We start from the raw sequence: 26121 nt of genomic DNA on the forward strand, positions 1-26121 counted from the left end.
AACCAAGCTTCACAATCATCATTGCTGTGTACAGTATTCAGTTGTTTGTTTAAAACTTATAGTGTGTGTGTGTGTGTGTGTGTGTGTGTGTGTGTATACACACACCATAATATAGTCTTTTGTCTGATGAAAAAAATTTCCCTGGAACCTAACCCTCCTATTTACATTAATTCTTATGGGGAAATTGGATTTGCTTAACATCGTTTCGCTTAAAGTAGCATTTTCCAGGAACATAACTACAGCATTAAGTGAGGAGTTACTGTATGTATGAAAATGCAGCTGTTCTGAGAGGATTTTGTTAAGAGATTCAGTCCTATGTTATGCCAAGATCTGCAGCTGGATCACAAGTCCTTTGTGCTCTGAAGAAAGAAGCAATTCTTGATTTAATCCTAAGTGGCGCACAGAATCTGGTCCAAGAGGTGAATATTGCTGAACAGCTTGGTAATAGTGATTTATTTGTAGTTAATGTAATTAAATTTAAAATCCTTGTACGGGAGAAAAGAGCAAAGAAACCCACCTCAGTAGCATTTAACTTCAAAAAAGGGAACTACACAAAAATGAGGAGTCTAAGAGGCAGTTAGAGAAAATAAAAGACATCTTTTAAAAGTTGGAAGTAAAATCCTACTGAGGAAAATAGAAAGTAACAAACTCTGGCAAGTCAGATGTAAGGTATTAGGCAGACCAAAAAAAAAAATGTAAGACCAAATACATGTTTCTACTTAGGTGTGTAAATTTAGATTTAGGAATCTAAAATTGGGCAACCAGGTTTGGAAGTTTTGGCCTAGGGTTATGTATTTATTGGGGGGATCTTTTGCACATTGAGTAACTGAAACAGAATTACAGAAATGTAGGGCTGGAAGTGACCTCAAGAGGTCATCTAGTTGAGTCCCTCATACTAGATCATCCCTGACAAGTGTTTGTCCAACCTCCTTCTTAAAAGCCTCCAATCACGGGATGCCACATCTTCCCTTAGAAGCCCATTCCAATAGGAAGTATCCTTATAGTTATAAAGTTTTCCCTAATATCTAACCTGAATATTCCTGGCTGCAGATTAATCCCATTAGTTGTCCTACTTTCAGTAGACACAAAGAATAAATCATCACAGTTTCTTTTTAACAACCCTTAACATCCCTTATCAGGTCCCCCTCAGTCTTCTTTTCTCAAGACTAAACATGTCCAGTTTTTTTTAACCTTTCCTCATAGGTCAGGTTTTCTAAACCTTTTATCACTTTTCTTGCTCTTCTCTGGACACTCTCTCCAATTTATCTGCATCTTCCTAAAGTATGGTGCCCAGATTTGGACACAGTACTCCAGCTGAGGCTGTATCTGTCTTACATACAACACTCCTGTTAATGCATCCCAGAAAATTAGCTTTTTTTGCAACTGCATCATGTTGTTGACGCGTATTGAATTTGTGATCCAGATCTTTTTCAGCAGTACTACCACCAGTTGTGCACCCACCTTTAATAATTTCATCTAGACCGTTTTTCCCTAGTTTGCTTATGAGAAAGTCATGTGGGACTGCATGGTTTGTTCTTAATAAATCCATGCTAGCTATTTCTTATGAGCCTATTAGCCTAGAGGATACAAATTGATTGTTTAATCATTTGTTCCAGTATCTTTCTGGGTATCGAAATTAGGCTGACTGGTTTATAATTTTTAAAGATCGATGCTATGTTTGCCTTTCCTCAGTCTTCTGGGACTTGAGCCGTCCTCCATGAGTTCTCAGAGATGATTGCTTCAGTTAGGTCTTGAAGTACTGTAGGATTAATTTAATCAGGCCCTGCTGAAACATCTGAAATTAAGTTTCATACCTTTCCTTTGGCGTTCTCTGCAATAAGGAATAGCCTCTGTATGAGCTTGAAAAAAATCAAGAAACTTGGAAAATAACATTTGACATGCACACTATGAAACCTTACTACATGTTATGATGCATATTTGTGTTTGGCCCCCTGAATGTGATCCCATGCAATGTGTTCATCTTGGCAGACAGCTCCTTGGTGTTGTTGAGCTCTGTCTCTTCCCCATGAGTAGAACTTCATGTTACTATGATGATGGAACATCATGGAAATCTAGGGTGATATGATCAAAATCTATAAAATCACGAATGGTGTGGAAAAAATGAATAGAGAAGTGTTAATTACCTATTTTGACAATAAAAAGCCTGGGTCACCTGATGAAATTAGTTGGCAGCAGGTTTAATACAAACAAGAGGAAGTACTTTTTCTTCTTTGGGTGATGGTCCCTGTTGTATTCCACTGCGGGATTACGCATGTGCACCATGTGTCTGGAGCCGAAGAATTTGAAAGTAGAAGTGATAAAGGGCCAGGCGGACCCACGGCGTCTCCAGGTCCTTCTCACCGCCATATGGTCCTGGTTGGAACTATTAGTGTCCTCTTGTTTGTAACACACCTTTAAAAGAGTATAGTGTGTATAGTTTTGTTTTTTGTTTTTTTGGTAGTATTTAGTTGCTTTTCTGTAGTTTTTAGAATGGGCGTGTTCATGGGAAATGGAAGGAATCCTATCAAGCAGTAGGAAAGAGTCCACGATGTGTTCCTACTGAGCCAAATGGAACCACTTTGCCTCCTGGGCCCAACAGACAGGTCTTTCCGCAGAGGACCCTTCCTCCCCAGCCCTGCAACTTTGACTCTCTGGCTAGGATGCAGCCAGAGTTTTTATAGAAGGCTTCCATACCCAGAACTCTTTGCAGAGAAGGGAAGTCCCTCCCCTGTCTCCGAGTGATTGGCTAGGCAAACTGTCAATCAGCTTCCTTTACTCCTGGGTCTTATAAAGACTTCACCCATCACACACTATTATTATTTTTTCAGTGAGTATGATTCTGCCACAGCAGGAGAGAAAGATAATAGAAGATCTTTGGCAACAGTATATTTTAATTTCTCTCTCTCTCTCTCTCTCAAACTATGTAATACTTACCGTGTGTGTATAGATAGATCTCTTAAAAGGCTTAGATAGATCTAAATTTTCAAAAGAGGGGTCAATATTTTGGGTGCCTAACATTCAACTCCTTTTCTCCTGAAGTTAGGTACCCAGGTTTAGAGATTGCACAGAGAATTTGGGCCTACATGATTTGTACAAGATCACACATTGAGTCAAAGGCTGAGCTCAAATTTGAACCCAGGTCTCCTAACATCCATCATCATGCCAATCCTCGTGGCCTACTCTGTTTGATGCTGGGTCCATGCAGGATACAATCAGGTTGTTATTTATTCTTTGGGACTTCGTTATATGTCCATCCAAGGCCTTAATTAGCTTGCTGGCCTTAGCTATTGGACAGTATTCCACATCACAGAACCAGCACCGATGATTAAAAACTATTGTTAACCTATGCTGACGAAAAGTCTGGACTCAGTGAATGGTAGAGTTTGCTTTTTTTTAAATGGTTTCTCTAGATAAGATCTCTTAAAGGGCTTGATCATGCAAGATGCTGTGTACACTGCTCCCAATCCAATCAGCAAAGCGCATAAGCATATGCTTTACTTTCAGATTGTGCTTATTATTTTAGATCATGATCCTGCAGAGATAAGTACCAGATTTTTCTGTTTAAAAAAGTGGAGAGTTTTAAAAAAAACACTAGGTGGCGCCTGAAAGTTGTGTAATGAGACATTGCACAACCTTCCTGAGCTTTACTACATCCAGAAGTTTATGCAACTCACTGTGGTTAAAAGCGGCAGAATCCTTTTGCAAATACTTTATACACACACACACACTCAAAAAAATAGAGTAGCAAACGCTTTGGTTTCAGTTAATTTTTCTATGACTAAATTGAGGCTCTGAACTAAAGAATTTACAGTGCTCTAAAAGTCCATTTAAAATAATGCCTGCGGTAAAGGGAAAAGCATAAGTGAGAGTGAATTTGCTTGCTCATCACATGTTTTGTAAAAATATTTTATCTCTAGGTTTTTGCACAAGTTCTGTTTTTCAGTCTGAATTTTTTTAAATCTTAAACGTAACTCTAGAGAACAAATATATCCTAAATTGAGCAACTGTCCATTAAACTTTAAGATGGGCATGTGTAATACTAGAAAATTGGTATAATACTATCCATTGACAATCTACTAGGGGAGAGATGACAAGGGAGTTGAATTCATGGGTACAATATTTTTCACACTGTAATTCTATAATCAGAGTATTGTAGCTATCTCATTTAAACAAACAAAAAAGACAGGGACAGCTTGATTTTGCAGGATGTATTGTGTTAATTTTGATAATAGCTAGGAATGTATTTAAGTTCATCTCAGGATATTTCTCTCAATAAACATTAAGCATATCTGTCTTGTTTAAAATGAATCCAGGATGTTTTCATTGACCTTTTTTTTAAGATGCAAGAATGCTACAGTATTATAATTTATGGCCTAATAGCACTTAATGGATCAGAAAATCAGGTTAAATACACTGTATAGACATTCATTTATCTTCCTTCGGCTGTCAAGGGAGCAGTGGGTGGTGGTGGTTATGATGGCTTATTAACACTGCTGTTTTAATCTGTTGTACATGAGTTCAAGGCGAAAGTGGAAACTATAACAAACACTACGATTGTGCAAGAATATTTTACATCCTATTAAAAATGTATTAAAGGCCTAATTCTTTCATTTGCTCCTACAGCTGTATATGGTTCCCTTGACTCCTGTAGTAATTATGGGTGAATTTTATTACGGAAGCTTCGTTGTGTACACTCACGCCTGTCGAAAGAAATTTGGGGACCCACTACATCATGTTTGCTGAGGCCCCACCCTGTCTCTTTTCATCCCCATTTCACCCCAGTTACTGACATTTTGGGGGCCCTGAGCTTGAGGTCCCAGTACAATTATCCCCTCTTTTCCCCCATCTTGTCAATATATTTGAAAATGTAGAAAAACATCCAAAAATATTTAATAAATTGGTATTCTATTGTTTAACAGCTCAATTAAAACTGCGATTAGTTGTGATTAATTTTTTTGAGTTAATCGCATGAGTTAACTGTAATTAATCAACAGCCCTAATTTTAAGTAAAGAAGGTGGGCCAGGATCTTCAGCTGGTGTTAACAGCATAATTCTATAGACTTCTATACTAATTTATATAGCTAAGGATCTGGCCCTATATCTGAATTGTATAATGTTGCCAACTCTCGCATTTTATTGAGTCTACTGATGTTGGATGTTTTACTTGAAGCTCCAGTTCCTAGAGGTACGTGTATATGTGCGAATCTCAACTTAAAAAAGAAAAAAGTTTCTAGTTTTTAGGATTCCAAAGAAAAGCTTGAAAATATGAGCTGAATAGAGCCTAGCAGCTCAGAAACCAGAAGGCAAATAAAAAGAAACCAACATATTTATTTTAATCTTTGTTCCGTATGCATGCAGGAGTCTGCCCACATGCAGCAAGATGCAGGATCAGGGCTATTGATGAATTGTTATAAATTTGGAAATAAAGAATGCAGAGGAATGCTATTCGGTTTTTTTCCCCCAAGCTTCCTTTCTTATTTTCTCATTCAGTCAGTTTCTAGCAGTTGGGAAGAACTAGATACTTCTACTTTTAAGATCATAATTTAAGTGGAAGACAATTTGAAGAAAATCTCTGTTGCCTCTTTTGTTGTTCTCTTTACCAAGCAGATATTTGGGAAGTTAAAATCTCCCCTAATGACATTATTCTAAAACTCTGTCTAGGAATTGTTTGGCTCTCTGACTTCTCCAGCCCTGCTGCCCTGTTTACAGTAGCTTTTGGAGTTAGATTGTGATTTGACTGAATCTGCCCTGAGTACAGGTCTGCATGTAGCTGTGCTGTCTCCAGAGCAGAGTCACAAATCACTTTCTAGCCTCTGTGTTTGTTTGGCTGGGGAGTAATCTGCTGCTGCTACGTGCCAGTAATAGATCACTCCCTTCTCTGTGCTACCTCAGCTGCACTGACCAGTACGTTTAGGGAACAGAGGGTATGTCTACACTACGAGGGTAGTTCGATTTCACTTAAATCGAATATGTGGAATCGATATTGCAAAGTCGAACGTGTGTGTCCACACTAAGGACAGTAATTCGACTTTGTGAGTCCACACTAACGGGGCAAGCGTCGACATTGGAAGCGGTGCACTGTGGGCAGCTATCCCACAGTTCCCGCAGTCCCCGCTGCCCATTGGAATTCTGGGTCGAGCCGCCAATGCCTTCTGGGTAAAAAAAATGTGTCGAGGGTGCTTTTGGGTAACTGTCGTCATCCATCCGTCACTCCCGCCCTCCCTCCCTGAAAGCGCCGGCGGGAAATCAGTTCGCGCACTTTTCTGGTCAGTGACAGCGCGGACGCCACAGCACTGCGAGCATGGAGCCCGCTGCGACCATCGCTGCAGTTGTGGCCATTCTCAACACCTCGCAGCTTCTCATCCACTTTTCCCAGAGGCAGATACAGAGAAATCAAGTGAGGAGGCTACGACAGCGGGGTGAGGATCTGAAGTCTGAGAGTAGCACAGACCTGTCAGAAACCACGAGACCCAGCGCCGAGGACATCACGGTGGCAATGGGTCATGTGGATGTTGTGGAACGGCGATTCTGGGCCCGGGAAACAAGCACGGACTGGTGGGACCGCATAGTGCTGCAGGTCTGGGATGAATCCCAGTGGCTGCGAAACTTTCGCATGCGGAAGGGGACTTTCCTGGAACTTGGTGAGTTGCTGTCCCCTGCCCTGAAGTACAATGACACCCGGATGCGAGCAGCCCTGACTGTCCAGAAGCGAGTGGCCATAGCCCTCTGGAAGCTTGCAACGCCGGACAGCTACCGGTCAGTCGCGAACCACTTTGGCGTGGGCAAATCTACCGTGAGGGTTGTTGTGATGCAAGTAGCCAACGCAATCGTTACGGTACTGCTCTCAAAGGTAGTGACCCTGGGAAACGCGCAGGTCATCATAGATGGCTTCGCCGCGATGGGATTCCCAAACTGCGGTGGGGCTATAGATGGAACTCACATCCCTATCCTGGGACCGGACCACCAGGCCAGCCAGTACATCAACCGGAAGGGCTACTTTTCTATGGTGCTGCAAGCACTGGTGGACCATAGGGGATGTTTTACCAACATCAACGTCGGATGGCCGGGCAAGGTTCATGACGCTCGCGTGTTCAGGAACTCAGGTCTGTTTAGACGGCTGCAGGAAGGTATTTACTTCCCGGACCACAAAATAACTCTTGGGGATGTGGAGATGCCTACAGTGATCCTCGGGGACCCAGCCTACCCGCTAATGCCCTGGCTCATGAAGCCCTATACTGGCGCCCTGGACACTGAAAAAGAACTCTTCAACTACCGGCTGAGCAAGTGCAGAATGGTGGTGGAGTGTGCTTTTGGCCGTCTCAAGGGGAAATGGAGAAGCTTACTGACTCGCTGTGATCTCAGCGAAACCAATATCCCCATTGTTATATCAGCTTGCTGTGTGCTCCACAATCTCTGTGAGAGCAAGGGGGAGACCTTTATGGCGGGGTGGGAGGTTGAGGCAAATAGCCTGGCTTCTGATTACGCCCAGCCATACAGCCGGGCGATTAGAAGAGCCCAGCGGGACGCGCTGTGCATCCGGGAGGCTTTGAAAGCTAGGTTCCTCAGTGAGCAGGGTAACTTGTGACTATTAACTTTGTTTAAAGAGAAGCTGAACCTGCCCCTGTTTCTTTACCCAGTTTATGTTGACTATCCTCTCCAGCTACATACCCCCTTCCCAAAAAATAAAATCAGTTCTATTTTCTTAATGAACACCGTTGTCTTTATTACTGTTTTCGCGGGAATGTTTTAAACCTGGGACGCAGACTGTGGTGGGGGGCGGGTGTAGTGTAGTGATGCAAATGATGCCTCTAAACTCCAGGAATGACAGGCTCCGCAGTGCTGGACTGGTTGTTTCAACGGAGCCTGCCAGCCGTCCTGGGCGGGACTGCGTGTATGTGTCGGCTATGTGACTTTCTGGCAGGGGGAGGAGGGTTACAGATCCCCTGCTGCGTGGCTCTGTGATCCAGGATAAGGACCGCTGCATAAGATCTGTAACTGCCCTCCCCAGCCACAAAGTCACAGAGCAACCCCCCCCCCCCACAGAATATGAAAACCACCTCCCAGACTGACCAGGGTAACTAGTAACTGCACTGTGTATGTGCCCTGCTGCTGGACCTGCTCCCGCCTCTGTACCCTGCTAAAGGTGACTGTCCTGTCCAATTACCAACCACCTTCCCCCCCTTCACACAGACTCTCCTCCAAAAGAAAATGATGGAAACAGTAATTAACAGAAACGTATATTTTATTAGTAACTACACATGAAACGGGGGGGGTGAAACTTGGACGGGGGCTTGTGTGAGGTGGGTAGGAAAGGACTTTTCAAATTTTGGGGAATGAGAGCCTTCTAGTGCTAGAGCACTCTGCAGGGGTGGAGTGAAACTTTTCACGGCCCCTGCTGCCCCTCCTTCTTTGGACTTTGGGTGAGGGGGGTATGGGACTTGGTGGCGGGGGAGGGTGGATACAGATGCACTGCAGCGGGGCTCTCTCCTCCTGCCTCCGGTCCTGCAGAACATCCACAAGGCGCCGGAGCGTGTCCGTTTGCTCCCTCATTAGTCCAAGCAGCGTTTGAGTCGCCTGCTGGTCTTCCTGACGCCACCTCTCCTCCCGTTCCATGTTTGCTCTGTGCATTTGGGACAAGTTCTCCCTCCACTGTGTCTGCTGGGCTGCCTGGGCTCGGGAGCAGCACATTAGTTCTGAGAACATGTCCTCCCGCGTCGTCTTCTTCCTCCGCCTAATCTGCGCTAGCCTCTGGGAGTGTGATGCCAGGCTGGGTTGGGAGACAGTCGCAGATGTGGCTGTGGGAATGGGGAAAAGGGAGTGAATTCCTCAGAAAGATAAATGTAGTTGTGAACAAAGAACATAGTCTTTCTCTGTGAACAAGACCATGCACTGCACCTATCACATGCGCACTCAGGACAAGGTCGAATTTTCGGCCCTCGCCTTCAGTGCCTGTGGTCTTGCAGTGGCGATCTGAGAAGCGGGGCAGGACACCGGAATTTGTGTAGCGGGCAAACATGGTAAGCCGTAGACTTGTGGCTGGTTAAAACTTTAATAGTAGCACTGGCCTCCTTTCACATTGAAAGCAATGCCAGTCTCTGCTGCCAGCAATCAGGCAAGCATGAACTCTGCCCCTGTCCCACCCCCTCGCGGCTGTCCCAGGGAAAGATCCCTGTATGCTGCCCCTCTCCCGCCTCCACCGCGTGGCTGTAAAGCAGTCCCAATACTAACATTCCCCTACCTAATTCAAAGCAGGGCATCATGAGCGACATCACCCTGATGAGGATCTCGGACAGCGAAAAGGAACGGATGCTTAGGGAAAGCCTGCAAAAACCAGGGCCGTATGCCGCCATGCTCTGCAGGGCAATGATCCCTGAGTACTTGATTGTCTCCTGGCGCGGAAATGTTTCGTACCGCGGAGGACCCAATAAGGTCGCTCTCCCCAGGAACCTGATGAACAGGCTTGAACATTACCTCCAGGAGAGCTTCGTTGAGATCTCCCATGAGGATTTCATCTCTATCCCCGGACATATAGACCGGATTTTGGTGTAGCTGCACTGGCAGGGACTAAAGAGTGGAGCGTCTTGGGCAGCAGAATCATGAAAAACCGGACATTGTTAGATTTTTTTTAAATAGTTGGGACTAAATAGTTAAGCGCCTAGGGCAAAGAAATCATGAAAAACCCATTGTTAATATTATAAATATTCCAGTTCTGTTAAAAATAAATGTTTAGATGTTTAAAACACTTACTGCTTGATCCTTCCCCTGATTCTGTGTCCGGGGTAACGGCTGGGGACGGTTGGTAGGGGATCTCGGTAAGGGTGATGAAGAGCTCCTGGCTGCCGGGGAAATCAGCGGTGCAAGCGCTGTCGACTGCCTCGTCCTCCTCATCTCCTTCCTCATCTTCCCCGTCCGCTAACATGTCCGAGGAACCGGCCGCGGACAATATCCCATCCTCAGAGTCCACGGTCACGGGTGGGGTAGTGGTGGCGGCCGCACCTAGGATGGAATGCAGTGCCTCGTAGAAACGGGATGTGTGGGGCTGGGATCCGGAGCGTCCGTTTGCCTCTTTGGTTTTTTGGTAGCCTTGTCTCAGCTCCTTGATTTTCACGCGGCACTGCGTTGCATCCCGGCTGTATCCTCTCTCTGCCATGGCTTTAGAGATCTTCTCATATATCTTTGCATTCCATCTTTTGGAGCGCAGCTCGGAAAGCACGGACTCATCGCCCCACACAGCGATGAGATCCAAGACTTCCCGATCAGTCCATGCTGGGGCCCTCTTTCTATTCTGGGATTGCACGGTCACCTCTGCTGGAGAGCTCTGCATCGTTGCCAGTGCTGCTGAGCTCGCCACGATGTCCAAACAGGAAATGCGATTCAAACTGCCCAGACAGGAAAAGGAATTCAAATTTTCCCGGGGCTTTTCCTGTGTGGCTGGTCAGAGCATCCGAGCTCGGACTGCTGTCCAGAGCGTCAACAGAGTGGTGCACTGTGGGATAGCTCCCGGAGCTATTAGCGTCGATTTCCATCCACACCTAGCCTAATTCGATATGCCCATTTCGAATTTAGCGCTACTCCTCTCGTTGGGGAGGAGTACAGAAGTCGAATTTAAGAGAGCTCTATGTCGAACTAAATAGCTTCGTGGTGTGGATGGGTGCAGGGTTAATTCGATGTAACGGCGCTAAATTCGACATAAACGCCTAGTGTAGACCAGGCCAGAGACAGGGTCCCACCCATTCTCTATCCCTTCCCGTACATGGAGCATTGTCTGTGCAGGCGAGTAAGGAGGAACTTTATACTCCTTTCTAACTGTGTAGGCATGCAAGGCCACTGTAATCTTGCCCTTAGACTTTATTCCTTGTTCTCTTGCTGTCCCTTGGTGTCAAAGATATTTACAATGTCATGTAAACACAGCCATCCATTTCTTTTTTCTCCTGTCTATTGATTATATCCATCTTCACTGATGTGAAAATAATCATCCACAGTATGCCCACTAGATGAAGATCTGCTGATATTTAGTGATGGCTTCTATTTCTCCTTGCTTGTTTTTTCATTACAATCATTCACGGATATTTCAATATATCTATTAATTTCTCTCTGATTTTATTTTGTTTTGTTTTGGAACTGCTTTGCCTTCTACTATACATTGCCTGACCAAAGTCACTGCCAGATTGAGTTATGCAAAACCACTTCCTGAACCCTTCTCCTTTCTTTCCTAGTCTAAAGCCCACGTACTATGAGTATTGTGTGTGTTGAATGTAGGACTTTGATACTTCCTCTTCTTAACAGGAGTCTGTCCAGTCCAAACAAGCTAGTTGATTCCTTTCTCATGGCTGGACTGTTTCACCATTTGAATTAATATGAATTTTATTGCAAGTTTATTGCAAGGTGACAGAGCCTATTGTATCAGGTGCAGCAAGTGTATTTAAAAGCTACTACATGCTGCATAATAATATTTATTCCTGAGGGCATTCTGCGCCAAAAAATATTAAAAATTCTGTGCACAATATTTTAAAATTCTGCAAGTTTTATTTGTCAATAAATAAATGCAGAGGTTCCAGCATGGCAGTGGGGAGCACAGGCCACTGGCTTGCTGAAGGTGGGAGATCACCCTGGGGACACAGACTCTGTGGTGAGGCTGCACCCTACCCTGACACAGCACAAGACCTGGGCCTGCCCCAGAAACACCCTGGGAGCCTGCCCCTCTGCGCCAGGCGCACCAGATGTGGGGCACGCCGGCTCGATCATAGAATCATAGAACTAGAAGGGACCTTGAGAGGTCATCTAGTCAAGTCCCCTGCACTCAAGACAGGACTAAGTATTATCTAGACCATCCCTGACAGGTGTTTGTCCAACCTGCTCTTAAAAATCCCCAAAGATGGAGATTCTACAACCTCCCTAGGCAATTTATATCTAGTGCTTAAGCACTCTGACAGTTAGGAAGTTTTTCCTAATGTGTTTTTCCTAATGTCCAACCTAAATCTTGCTGCAAGTTAAGCCTATGGCTTCTTGTCCTGTCCTCAGAGGTTAAGAAGAACAATTTTTCTCCCTCCCCCTTGTAACAACCTTTTATGTACTTGAAAACTGTTACCATGTCCCCTCTCAGTTTTCTCTTCTCCAGACTAAACAAAACCAATTTTTTCAATCTTCCCTCATAGGTCATGTTTTCTAGAAAAAGTTCTAAACTGAGAAAGAATAAGCAAGAGATTGAGGCTCTTGATATTATTTAAGATCTTCTAGTTACCCCAGAACTGTTGCACCCTGTGTATATTAAAACAAAATTTACTAGGTTGATGTCATTGGTTAATAGCTTCAGATTTTAAACTCAAATATATTTTAAGTGATTTGAGGGATTCATTCAGCAATTCATTTTCTTGTAATGTCAACTTGTTATATTTACAAAACAGAAATTTCTAGGAACAGTATCCCTGAACTATTAGTTAACTCTATATTTTGTTCTGTGTAAAGGCAAGCATCTGCTAACACTCTAGTGCTGGCACACTCAATCACTTTGCAAAACTACCATTAATACCATTATACCTGCTACCACATATGTTACCATGTGTTACTGTATTAAATTTCCAGTAGGAGAGCACTTTACTTGGTCAAAACCAGTTAGTTGTTCTTGCTCTGTTGCTGTTGTGTATGAAGGCCAGTTGGTTGAGATTAAAAGCAGTTTTGTGTCTAAATCCCCTACTAAGCTTTGAAAAAATCTCAGCTCTCTGGTGCAGATGGGATGTGGAGAGGAGGTTGATTAGAGTTGGTTGGTTCTGTAGGATTAGAGATCATATAGCACTTTGCAAACATTGAGTTAAGCCTCACCCTTCCCCTGAGATCAGTATTCTACCTATTTTACAGATGCCTCAGTTTAGCTTTAGAAGATGAAATGCTGACCCTAATGAAATCAGTGGTGGTTTTTCTATTGAATTGAGTGGAAGCAGGATTTCACTCAGAGAGTTTAATCAAATATTGCAACACCTTTCTACAAAATACAGTTTACTCACACGGATTAAGTAAATGCATCAGGCCAAATTAATTTCTGGTTGACCACAGTCTTCATCTTGGAACTTTAGATGGAGGCCCAAGCCATGGAGCACCTTGACGATAAGAACCGACACCTTGAACTCAACTCTGTAGTCTATGGGAAGCAAGTGCAAAGAGTGGAGCACAGGTCTGATGTGCAGTAGACATGGAAAGTGGTCTGTCTTGTCTCTTTTAATTTTTGAGAATCTTTGGAATTAGAGGTGTATGTGTGCAATATACGTGGTTTTATTTTACTTAGATGGTAATTGAGACATATGCATTGCTGTAACCGTTTTGGAGGAAATGAATTGAATAGTTCCCAATGTTTCCAAGTGGGAAAAGAGTTTGTGAAAGGAAGGGAAAGTGTTAATGATGAGTAAAGGAAATGGTTGCCACTGGAAATAAGTGTCTTGTTCCTCTCACATACAACAGTTTGTTTTTTTTTCTTTGAAAGCTCATATTTTTTTGGTGGGCAGGAGAGAGAACTTTTGTAGACCTTCCATGATCATTTAAAACACAGAAATTCAAAGAGAGTACTATTTCTTGGGTAGTCTTAGATAAATAAAATTAAAAACTGAGAACAAAAAAGGGAGCAATCAATAAAAATTCAAAAAGAGAAATAAGGAATAGTTTGTCATTTACTTAAACTGGAAAGAGAGCTTCATTAAAAATTAAGTAAGAATTGTTGCTGTGTTAGTTACATGTGGTGACAGGCTATCCCAAATTTCTGCCGGCAGACAGTATTCCATTTATTCACAGCATGTCCTCCATTAAACCATCACTTCTGTGAAAGTTAGAAAAGCTCATTAGTGGCTCTCTGCTGTGAAACAAGAAGAAATACATTCACTATCTGGTCAGTAATTAGTACCAATTAATTTCCTTCATTATAGTAAGCTAAAAGAAATTCTGCAGGTCAAGTTACCCCAGAGCTAAATAAACTATTTAATTAAAAACATACTCTTTTTTTCATTTATATATATTTTATCATCTTGCAGTTTAATTGTAATTGAAATATAAGGAATTGAGCTTCTCTGCTTGGAGAGAGAAGGGAAAATCAATGAGTTGGCCGAGTTAAGCTTCTTTACGGTACCCCTGCTTCCTGGTTGAGACAGCTCACCTCATCAGATCATTAACAGTATCAGTGTCTCAGTGATCAATCCTTCTGTATTTGTTTATGTTCTTATGGTATTTCTTAAAGAGTAGCTTAGAAATTTGACTCGTGTGGTATGGGGTGGAAGATGCTGAATAAATTGCCTTAACATTACCTCATTCCTGTTCATGTACTAGTATTCCATGTGGACATAATAAGAGCCCAGTCTAACTCCCAATAAAGTCAGTTTGAAAAACTCCTGTTGAAATCAAAGGGAGTTGGATGGGGTGCTTATAGTCTGAGATGCCAGTGTTCTACTTGAGAGTCATAACAGTTTAGGTTTAGATCTATTTATCACTTGCATCAGTTCTTTGACACAGCAATTCAAGCTACATCACCAAGTATTCAAGAGGTGGTTTGCTGCAGTAGATATGGCAAAGAATACTGACTTGTCCATTAAAATGTTGGCTCTGCCACAGTTATCCTGGCAAAGCAGATTCGTTCATACTGTCAGAACGGCAGGATTTTACCAGAATTTGTATGGTAAAATCCTGCTGTTCTGACACACACGGCACCCATAGAAAACACAGACCCATTGAAATCTTAGACCACCTAGGAGTTGCCATTCAAATCTCTGGAGTTTTGCTTTTGCAAGTAGACAATGTTGCTGTGGTGTTTCTTACACTTAATATTCTTCTTCGAGTGCTTGCTCATGTCCATTCAACTTAGGTGTGTGTGCTCACGACATGCACTGGTGCCGGAAGTTTTCCCTCAGCAGTATCTGTAGGGGACTGGCTCCGGCGCCCCCTGGAGTGGCACGCACATGCTGCGGTATATAGGGCGCTGCCGGTTCCCCCCACCCTCAGTTCCTTCTTGCTGCCAGTGACGGTGCTGGAACTGTTGCTGCTTCAGGTAGTGCTGTTGCTGCTCGTTCGTACAAACTAGTTATCTCTTGTATTATACTGTACATAGTTCTCTGTTAGTGTTTTTAAACCCCTTAGCTATAGTTAGAGACTTTGTAGGTCCCGAATGGGACTTTGCCTCGGGATGGGGCAGGCCCCGGTCCCCAGGCTTTAAGCCCTGTGATCACTGCAAGAGGCCCATGCCTGTTAGTGATCCCCACAGCAGTTGTCTGCGTTGCTTGGGCGAAGGGCACGTTAGTGAGAAGTGCAAAATTTGCAAGTCCTTCAAGCCAAGAACTAAGAAGGAGCGCAATATTGGTTTAAGAGCGCTCCTTATGGAGTTGGCTCACCCCGGCACCGGAACAACGGTACAATTTGGCGCTGAGTACTGTAACCTCGGTACACGGCACCCCACCGGGACCGTCCGTTGGCCGGCACCAGTCCCCATCCGTGGCTCCAACCAAGAAGCCCAAGAAGGTGGGACGAGGCCGGTCTCCAACCTCCCACAAGGGAAAGGATAAGACTGGGTGTGAGCAAAGTCCCATGCTGGGCAACTCTTCACCCACATCGGGATCTCGGGCCCAAGCTCCAGTGGAGCGATGTAGCCCAACCTGCTCCCCGCCAGCTACCCTGGATAGCCCGCTGGGCAGCCGAATGGGACACCTCCCCTTCGCATTCTTCAGTGCAGTCGATCTTAGACTACATGCTTCATTTGAGGTATCAGGGCCTGGTGCACTCCTCTATCAGGGTGCATCTGGCAGCCATTTCTGCCTTTCATCCGCCAATCCAGGGGCAGACGGTGTTCTCCCATGACATGAAAGTCAGATTCCTTAGAGGCTTCGAGAGACTTTTTCCTCAAGTTCGGTCCGCGGCCCCTCAGTGGGATCTGAACTTGGTTTTGTCGAGGCTTACGGGCCTGCCCTTTGAGCCTTTGGCCTCGTGCTACCTGTCTCATCAATCGTAGAAGATCGCGTTCTTGGTGGCAGTGACGTCGGCGAGGCGAGTCTCTGAGCTGCGAGCCCTGACCTCAGAACCGCTGTTCACAGTCTTCTATAAGGACACGGTCCAGCTCCGTCCCCACCCGGCCTTCCTTCCCACGGTGGTGTCCTGGCTCATGTGGAAAGTAGACATCTTCCTTCTGGTCTTCTGCCCTAAGCCCCATAAGACTAGTGAAGAGAGGCACCTTCACGCTTTGGATGTAAGGAGGGCCCTGGCTTTCTACCTAGATCGGACAAAGCCTTCCTGTAAGTCGACTCAGCTTTTCATCTCTGATAGGATAAAGGGCCTCCTGGTGTCCACGCAGAGGATTTCTAACTGGATCACCTCTTGCATTCGGACCGGCTATGAGTTGGCGGGAGTCCCTCCGCCGCCGATCGTCAGAGCCCACTAGACCAGAGCGCAGGCATCTTCGGCGGCCTTCCTGGCACACTTCCCGATCCAGGATATCTGTCGAGCCGTGGCGTGGTCCTCGGTGCACACGTTCACGGCCCACTATGCCATCATTCAGCAGGCCAGGGACGATGCTGGGTTCGGCAGAGCTGTGTTGCAATCTACACATCTGTGAACTCCTACCCACCTGCGAGGGGCACTGCTTGGGAGTCACCTAAAATGAATGGACATGAGCAATCACTCGAAGAAGAAAAGACAGTTACCTTTTCCGTAACCGTTGTTCTTCGAGATGTGTTGCTTATGTCCATTCTGCAACCCACCTTCCTTCCCCACTGTCGGAGTTTCCGGCAAGAAGGAACTGAGGGTGGAGGGAACCGGTGACAACCCTTATACTGTGGCATGTGCGCGCCACTCCAGAGGGCGCCGGAGCCAGTCCCCTACAGATACTGCTAAGGGAAAAACTTCCAGCACCGGTGCATGTGGCGAGCACACACACCTAAGTTGAATAGACATGAACAACACATCTCGAAGAACACCAATTACGGAAAAGGTAACTGTCTTTTTGTAGGCTTGGAAGGGTTCGATTTTTATCAGTAAATGTCAGGAAACATTGATTGATGATAAAAATTTACAGATAGGCAAAGTAAGAGAAATGCTGTCTGAGAACTTCTAGGGGTTTGATATAGGGATATTTACTTTGTATATGTTGATATGTGATGTTGACAATTTGTGTTTTAACAATTATAAAGCTTCATTTTGATTCACAGTCTGTCATTACATAATTGTTTGACATCCCCCTGCAACTGCAAAAATTAAAATTGATAAAAAGAAATGCTTAAAAATAAACAGACATTATATATTGAAATTACAAAAAAAAAAACCTTGAATTTTGCCAAGCTTATTGGTGTAGAGACAGTAGAAATACTTTCCTAATGTTTAATTACTTGTAAAGACATTTGTAAAGATTTTGATGATCACCACCGTAAATGTATAATTTTGTAGGTGCTCCATTAGTGTTAATGCAACATGTAAGGTTAAGAAATTATGCAGGCAACTATCAATGTTCCCAAAATTAAGACCATGGAATTGGTCTTATTTTTACGTACTGTTTTGTAAAGAATCTAGGAACATAGGGAGAGGGAGGGCGGAAGTAGATGTCAGAGAGAAGGCACAATAAAACAGTTTGGGGATTTTGAATTTTTAAAGATGAAAATTTGCATCTAATTCTATAACTAAATTTGAAAAAAAATTATGTGTAAAAACCAAAAACAATCCCCCCCGCCCAAAAAAAAAATTTACATTTTTACAGTTGATTACATTTTTCTGCTAAAAGCCTGCATTGAGTGTACAGAGAATATTGTGTTTCCAGCAACAGAAAATAAAAAGATAGCCAGCAGGAAAAGGCTGAAAAAATATTTTGACAACAATTCTATTGGTAAAATTTCTCTTTCACATCTCATCTGTATCTCTGCATTAAAGGTACTTGTAAACAATCACCCTGGAGGTATCTCTGTTGTCAGTGGATCTGGAACATAAGCTTTGACAAGAATCGTCTGCTGATGTTATACAGCACGTGTGATTCATTTTAATCAAGGCTACCATACTTTGTCCAATATTTTGGAACATAACTCTTCTTTCTCCTACTTTTGTATCAATTCTTTATTGTGCATGTACCTGACAATTGCTTGTAATTTAACAAGCTTGTGAATTTGTTTCAATTTCCTTTTCTCTTTTCGTAGTAACGCTGCTTTAAAAATTACCTTGTTTATCTATATTATCATCTCTTTATTTAGACTGTCCATCTCAGACAGATTGGAAGATACCATTTAGCTCTACTGAGATTATAGGAGAGTTGATACCTCTCCTGATGTGATGTACTTCATAAATTGCACTTACGAGAGTTGCAGTTCTGTGCAACGTATATTAATGTAACTGTTCTTTTGTTACCCTTATGGGATTGCAAGACTAAGGGTTCAGTCCTGTAAAGACTCTTGCATGTGCTTAACATTCCACACCATGAGTAATCCTGATGCTTTCAGTGGCACTACTCAGAGGGTAAAGTTAAGCATGTGTACAAGTCCTTGCAGGGTGAGAGCCTGAATCCCCAACCATCTCTCCAAAAAGTTAGCCATAGAGAGGCTTGCCAGCCCTGACTTTTTCTTCTTATGTAGAGTGTGCCTTCTCTTCCAAGATGAATTACAAATGCAACAGTGGCCACACTAATTTTGCAGGCACCTCATTACCTTTTGTGATTTTCCCATGAGGTGTGGTGGCGAGGTGGAGTCAAGAGAGCGTTTTTTATACTACTATTGATGGCAGTGTGGAATGGTTATTGGAGACCTATTAATAGTTTTGCATCAGGAGCTGAGATCATTGCCCTTAGTGTGTATCATCACCATATGTTTATAGAGCTGTGTGAAGAAGATAGAAATGTCATTTGTAGTCAGTGTAAACTTTCCATTAGACCTGGCTATGTTTATTTGTACATGAGCAATTCCCTGTGTAGGAAACAATCAGCTACTATGCTATTGATTATATATTAAGAAAAAAGGATAAACATAAGAGCCTAAAGATTCAACTAAATGAATTCCATTAATGTTCAGTTAATCAATAAGTAAGCAATGGTAGTATAGTACAAGATACCATTAACTTATTTATGTGTTCATTTGAACTTTACTTGGATTTTATCCAGTGTGGTAATACTGTAAGTAGCCAAGAACTTGAAAGGAAAAATTAGGGAAATATTAAGTTCATGTGGATTAGAGGTATTTTTTGCTGTCGTGTTAAGCAACCCTTGGTAATTTACTAACTGTGACTATATGTCATTATGAGTATACTGTATCTGTGGGGCACATGGGCAGAATGGAGAGAGAACCTATTGAAAAGGAAAATGTTCAGCATGTGGTGTCTCAGCTTCAGTCTGCAAAAGAAAAGTCTTATAGAATTTGGTAGAGGCTGATATCCTTTCTATACAACATTTTACATCCACCTATGGAATTCTCTGGCCTTCCTGTTGTGAGAGACTTCTGCCAGGAGAAGAAAGTACAAGGGATCATTCTCAATAGACACCAACAAATTAAAACTACTGTGAAATGTGTAGAGCAAAGATTATGTAAAATAAAATCAGCTCCCCCCTCCCCTAAAAAAAAAAATCAGAAAAGCTAAAACATTACAAAAGAGTGATCAAAATAGCTTGAAAATGCCTGCTGTGATTTTCCTCAAAGTTGGTGGGAGGGGAATGTGTCTTGATGGCACAGGATATAGCTTTGCATACTTCATGAGGACATTTTGTTTTGTTTCCTTGCCCTGCTGCCAAGTTAGAGGAAAGACTGAAAGCTGGCCTTGTTGTGGCCCGGATCCTTCTCCCACTGAAATCATGGCAAAACTCCCATTGACTTAAGGGGTACAGGCTCAGGCCCTATCAGAGACTACTCCAGCCTCGATGGAGGAGAGACCATGTGTGTCTCTCTAAAGAGATCTACCCCTCTAATATCCAGGGGTTTGATTGATTTTTGGTACCACAGACCTGAGTTTCTTCTTCACTTGTTATGGTGAGCTAGTAGCTGCCTTATTGAGAGTCTCGTAATAGATGCATCATAATGACTGCAAGGGTAAAATATATCACAATTTAAAAAAAACCCTAATTATTGTAACTAAATTCCAGGAAGCTGAATATTCATTTTTACCCATTCAGTAATGTGCAGGACAATGAGTACTCAGTTCAGTTAATTGTTTTTAAGGGATAGTTAGGTACTCAATGTTTGGCCTGTGTATAGGGAAAATATAAACAATCATTTGTGAGCAAGGGACAATAATAAATAAAGATCATGACGTGAATCCCTTGCGGATTTTAGAAATGGCTTGTGCTCGGGTCCTGTTTTCACTTACCTTTTCCAAAACTACTTGCTGGATACATTTTCAGATATAATTGAGAATACTTATAAAACATGCTGTGGGATTACTTATCTTTTGTGAAGATTTATCTTAATCCTCTTTAAAACTCGGGGGAGCAGAAAACTGCCTGTTAAACTTGATTTTTGAAATAGTAATGAGACTTCTATAGTGCCGGTAATATAATTTTAAAAGAAGTATTGGTTACAGATAATTATCAGTGAAATAACTGACATGAAAAGCAGGTCTTAAATTAGCATTAATGGGAAATCAAGATGATACACACAACAATAAAATAAGTATCTTATGGGAAAGTTGCTAAGTTCCGACGCATCCAGAACTGAAGGGGTCCCTGATGTGTTAATGTGGAGAAAGGAACGAATAACAATTCAAATGCACATGTATGAAATTATCAAAATGGTACACATGTTCCCAGTTTTAAAATTACTGAACCAACTTCTTTTGAAGTTGATTTTTTTTTCCTTTTTCATTGTGGACTATTGAAATTACGCTAGTTAGAACTTCTTCTGGTAGTTTCTGACCTTTGGTGTGCGTGTTCCTCAGTGAAGCTTTGATCATATGGGGCAAGTGGCTTATGTCATCTCCCCCTACCCCCTCTACCCTCATGTAATTCTTAAGTGAACAAAAGGATATTGCCCAAACTTTAACAAAAAACATGTCTTGGATGAGATGATGCATGGAAAGTTCTATCTTGAAAATACTGCATTGGATTCTTTTACTGTGCCAACCTGTATTCTGTTGTGGCTCCCTGATTCTCAAGCACTCTGACCCAGATATAAGTTAGGCTGCTCTAACTTATGAAATCTGTTTATGGATTCTTTCCAACCATGTGTCAGTAGAGAATTGGTGTAGTGGAGATGAGCTCTGCCCTCTCCCTCCCCTGACACAACTCCTGTGCCAGAAGGGGGCACTTAAAGGGGCTTGGCAATCTTTGTGCAAGTAAGTTTTTCCCCCAACAAGGAATTTCTCAACTGCTCAGAGGCAGCCAAATTATGTACCCTTATGCAAAGGGGGACAGAGCTGGGGCTGAGAATCTGGCACAATATTAATAACTAAAAATTGTGTTTTGGAATGGAAATGTAATTTGGCCCCATCCAACCCCTCTTCTCATTCCTGACGGCCCCCTGGGGACCCCTGCCCCATCCAACCACCCCTTCTCCCTGTCCCCTGACTGCCCCCGGAACCCCATCCAACCCCTCTTCTCATTCCTGACTGCCCCCGGAACCCCTGCCCCTGACTGCCCCCTGCCGGCCTATCCAACACCCCCTCCTTCCTGACTGCCGCCCCCCCGGGACCTCTCCCCCCATTCAACCCTCTTTTTCCCCCCCGACCACCATCCACACCCCCGCCTCCTGACCACCACCCCAAACTCCCCTGCCCTCTATCCAATCCCCCCCTGCTCCCTGCCCCCTTACGCACTGCCTGGATCACCGGTGGCTGGCAGCGCTACAGCCGCGCCGCCTGCCTGGAGCTGGGCCACACTGCCGCCGCCGCCACCACCGCACAGCACAGAGACCGGGTCAGGCCGGGCTCTGCAGCTGTGCTGCCCCAGGAGCTCACAGCCCTGCTGCCCAGAGCATTGCACCAGCAGCGGAGTGAGCGAGTTAAGGCTGCAGGGGAGGGGCCAGGGGCTAGCCTCCCGGGCCAGGAGCTTGGGGGCCGGCCAGGATGGTCCCGCAGGCCGTAGTTTGCCCACCCCTGGCCTAGAACTAAAAAGTCATAGTTCTGCAGTTACGTTCCAAAAGCAGCATCTTCACCATGTTGCCTTCCTGCCCTTAAATGATTATACATCTTTCCCAATAGCCAAACCCTTGTCCTATTTGAAGTTAATGATGAAATTTCCATTGGGACCAAGATTTGGCCATTATTGTTAGCTTGCCACTGAGAGATGACCATTAGCCTTTCAAAATCTTCCACAGATATTTTTACAGGCTATATACATTATCCATTGTCTAGATTCACTCGTTTTCTTATGTGTTTTTTCTGGTTACCATCAGTATAAACTTTGACTCTAGGCACTGTATGTTAATGTCATGTTAACAAAAGGATGCAAATGAACAAACCAAAAAAGTTCCATAAATAGTTGCTAACTCTTATCTTGGATACACGGAGGAAGGGTGGATTGAGTTAAACCAAGGCAATTTAAATAATTGATTTTAATCAACTTTTCATTTGTACTTCAGTTATTTTCTAAAGAAAGGTGCATTTTCATTGGTTGATATAACCATTAAAACATATAACTAAATACAGCCTTTATAGTAGATTTGGTCCTTTTTTTTTTTGCTACCTAGGAAGGTACACTATAACTATATATAATTATTTGAGCAATTATATAGCTTAATATTTTCAGATTCTTATTAATTTTACATTTTTAGTATGTTAGAAAATAGTGAATGATATATTGCTTATTTAGTAGATTATTAACTTTTAGCTCATGATTTCTGTCAAGCTGTGTTAGGATGGCAACTGGGATTTAATTAAACACACAAACCAGCATACAAAATTTATTTTTAATAAACAAAATGAGCCTTAGTATATTACATGAACTATTGTGCCATATTTATAAAGCTTGACTTCAAAAATTAGATGTTTTCCCCCTGAGTCTTTCTTTATATAGAAAAGCAGCCTTTAACTTCGAGGGTAGAGGGTCATGGATACAGTATATTTATTTTTATATAAATGTTTTAAGAGATTATAATAAATTTAGGCCTTAACGTATTAAATTCAGACTTCATTTTAAACAGGTGTATTTTTCAAAAAGAAAAACTTATTATTTGAATTACGAAATAAAAAAATTCAATTTAATTTAAAACAAAATCTGTTTTTGTTTTTTTTTTTTCAAAAAAGAATCATTGATTTGTATCCAGTGTGCATGGAGGGATATTATGCCTTATTTCAAGATGCACCTGGTTATCAGATCTTATAAGCAGCACCTTAAATTGGATGTTAACATTCAATAATTATGTATTTCAATAAAAACAGATCTGACACATTTAATATGAAATACAAATATGCAAGAGTAGTGGATAAATATGATCTGTACTGTGTGGGTGTGCACTTCATTCTTTCAGGGGGGTTTGTATTGTGTACATGTTCATGTAGACAAGCACTTTGAAAATGTTTTTAGTGTAATTGCTTGTTGTTTGCTTCAAATTCATAATTCATCCCTTTGGGACTGGGAGTCGGATTTCTCTACTGCACTTGATAATGGCACTGGGGAAATCCTGGTTCATGGTGTCACAGGATTAAAAATCATCATTGCTAAATATAAGTACATGATTTGCAGATGAGTGGCTAGCAAGATGTTCTGGTCCTAAAAGGAGGGATTTCCTGGCTTGACAAAATATGAAATACTACAGTAGACAGCCTTGGGAGAAGCTTGAAGCCTCTTGCTGATTCACTTAGCTGGTGAAGTGTGAATACTTTGAACTGTAGATTGGGCAAGAGTGTGTTTGAGAGCTAGATAGGGCTAGTGTCCCCATTATTACGTAGTCATAATCAGTGTCACGGGTTGATCTGGTCGCTTGAAGGGAGTGTTAAGACAAGAAAGGATTAATCCACAGCGAGCTCTCATAATGCCATATTAATAACTTATTAAATTAAATGTCCATATATAGTGTTGTAAAAAAAACTGAGAATCTTGTATTTGATAAACTTCTGAATTGGGTATTAGTTTGTTCAGCTCCTTACGGGATGATCATTTATGCTTAACATACATAAGTGATCTGCATGAATTTGGTAAAATGACTTTTGTGTCTATTTTTGCATGGCAGGTCACAGTAATGAAAGGCAGTAATCGGAATAAGGATCATTCAACAGAAGGAGAGGGAACTGGGAAACGACCAAAGAGAAAGTGTCTTCAGTGGCATCCACTACTTGCAAAGAAAATCCTTGACTTTTCTGAAGAGGAGGAGGAAGAAGAGGAAGAAGAAGATATCGATAAGGTAGACTGTCCCTTCCAAAAGATAAGCCCTTAGTATTACTCCATTTGTGTTGAGAGGCAGTCCAGATCCATCTTTGAGTGGATCATTGAGAGTCAGGAGCATGGCTGATAAAATGATAACTTTCTTGGGTGTGGAGGGAAAAACATCATTAGTTAGAAATGTGTGACATATTTGAGGATATTTATGTGTTTTGGATTTTGGGTTAGCACTCATTTTCTCTTTTATTATGAAACTGTGAGGAAACAAAGAACATCAGAGTGGATTTATAGTAGGCTGAAGAAACTTAAAATTTCAGTGTATATATTTAATTATTCAAATTAAGAAGTTTACCAAAGGTATAGTCAAGGTAACTCAACAGGATGAAAACGAACAACCAAGATTGAATTTATTACTGCACCTGTGAACTGCAGTGTCTGGTCTTCCAGAAACTGATACTGTTTTAAAGGCCAAATTCAGCTCTTAGTTGCTTTTATAATCTGAAATAACTCCATATTCGTTTACACAAGTGTAACTGAGAGAATTTGACCCTAAATTGTTGATGATGGGCCAAATTCTGTTTTTATATATTTTTCTTCCACCATGAATATAGCCAGTGAAAAGAAATGGCAATCTGCCTTTGCAGAGATATAGGGATAAGCAGCAAATAATTATACAGTTTTTAGTTTCATTCATGTCTTTTAAAAATATGATACACATCTCATTTTACACTTATTCTGTAACAAAGATGCTGGCAAAAACTTTTTAATTGAACGTGGTATATCTTATGGCCTGGACTTCACAGGATGCCTTAAATCTATTGTACTCTATTTTTTTTAAAGGAGTTTAGTACAGAGACAATGATATCCATGGTTTAATATCTTCAAGTGATGGAGTAGGTGAGACTTTTGCTACCATTGCCCACAAAATTTGACTCTCTTCTGGGTTATTATGGGCACAGATGGGATGGTCCATCATTGGTTTACTACTTTGTCTTTGGCATTGTTCGCAGAATCTGGCCTCAGTTTTCTTCCCCGAAGGGCCTAGCATCCCAAGGGACACAGCATGTGGAGTCCCACAAGTTTACTGTTTGTCCTGGTTGATGAAGGATGGGGTAGGGAAGACAGGAGAGATCATGATCTGCAGTGTCCCCAAGACGCAGTTAATACTCAGATCCACATCTCCTTGATGTCTGATAGAGTTGTGTTATGGGGGACGAGGTTGGGAGCAAACTGGCTTAGGCCAAACATGGATAAGACAGAGTGATGCAGATGGGTAGGGAGAAGTAACTAGAGAAATGCACTGAGGCTGTGAGGGTGGGTTCTGATGAAGGTGTTCCCTCATCTTTGCCGATACAGTTTATATTGGCAGCATCCTATTTGCTCCACAACTCTTCTGTACTATTAAATGGGCTTCCATGTTATATAATAGTACTATTATATCTATAGTTGCTCCAGAAGTTTTGACTCGTCTTCTGTGAGGTGGGTCTTGCCACAGGGACTCTTACATCTATGAGCTCAAGGCTGAATTACTGCAGTGGTGTTCCAGCTGGGGTGACCTTCTGAAAAGCATTCGGCAACTTTTTAGTTATTGTACGGAACGGTGCAGCAACACAACTTTTGAGTGGGAAGAGTTGCTGGGACTACAGAGCGCCAGTCCTCTGTGCTAGCTAACTGTTCATTTCCAGTGGCAGTTCACACTGTTGGTTGCAAGCTACATGGTCCAGGCTAAGTTAACTAAGAGATCCTTTCTCCATTGTTGCATTGTGACAATTATGTAATAGGTTGCTCTTGCTTTCAGTGCCTGAGGTTGAACTCTCTAGGCTGGTGGCAGAGAATGGCCCTCACCTGTTTCCTCTCTTAATCTGAGCTCAAGTCTGGGAAGAGAG

The 26121-nt window shown here is 42.6% G+C and overlaps 1 protein-coding gene across 3 annotated transcripts in view; it reads left to right on the forward strand.

Moving 5' to 3' along the window:
- Window positions 1-26121, forward strand: part of BBX (BBX high mobility group box domain containing) — a 194657-nt gene that overhangs the window by 75596 nt on the left and 92940 nt on the right. For all 3 annotated transcript variants that reach the window (XM_024200332.2, XM_024200333.2, XM_024200331.2), the window contains exon 4: window positions 24087-24257. In XM_024200332.2, coding sequence (XP_024056100.1) covers window positions 24096-24257 — 162 coding nt within the window. In that variant the 5' untranslated portion in view covers window positions 24087-24095. The remainder of the gene's footprint in view (window positions 1-24086; window positions 24258-26121) is intronic.

Source organism: Terrapene carolina, unplaced genomic scaffold (genome assembly GCF_002925995.2).
Source record: "Terrapene carolina triunguis isolate 2854851 unplaced genomic scaffold, T_m_triunguis-2.0 Scaffold558, whole genome shotgun sequence".
NCBI classification, from domain to species: domain Eukaryota; kingdom Metazoa; phylum Chordata; order Testudines; family Emydidae; genus Terrapene; species Terrapene triunguis.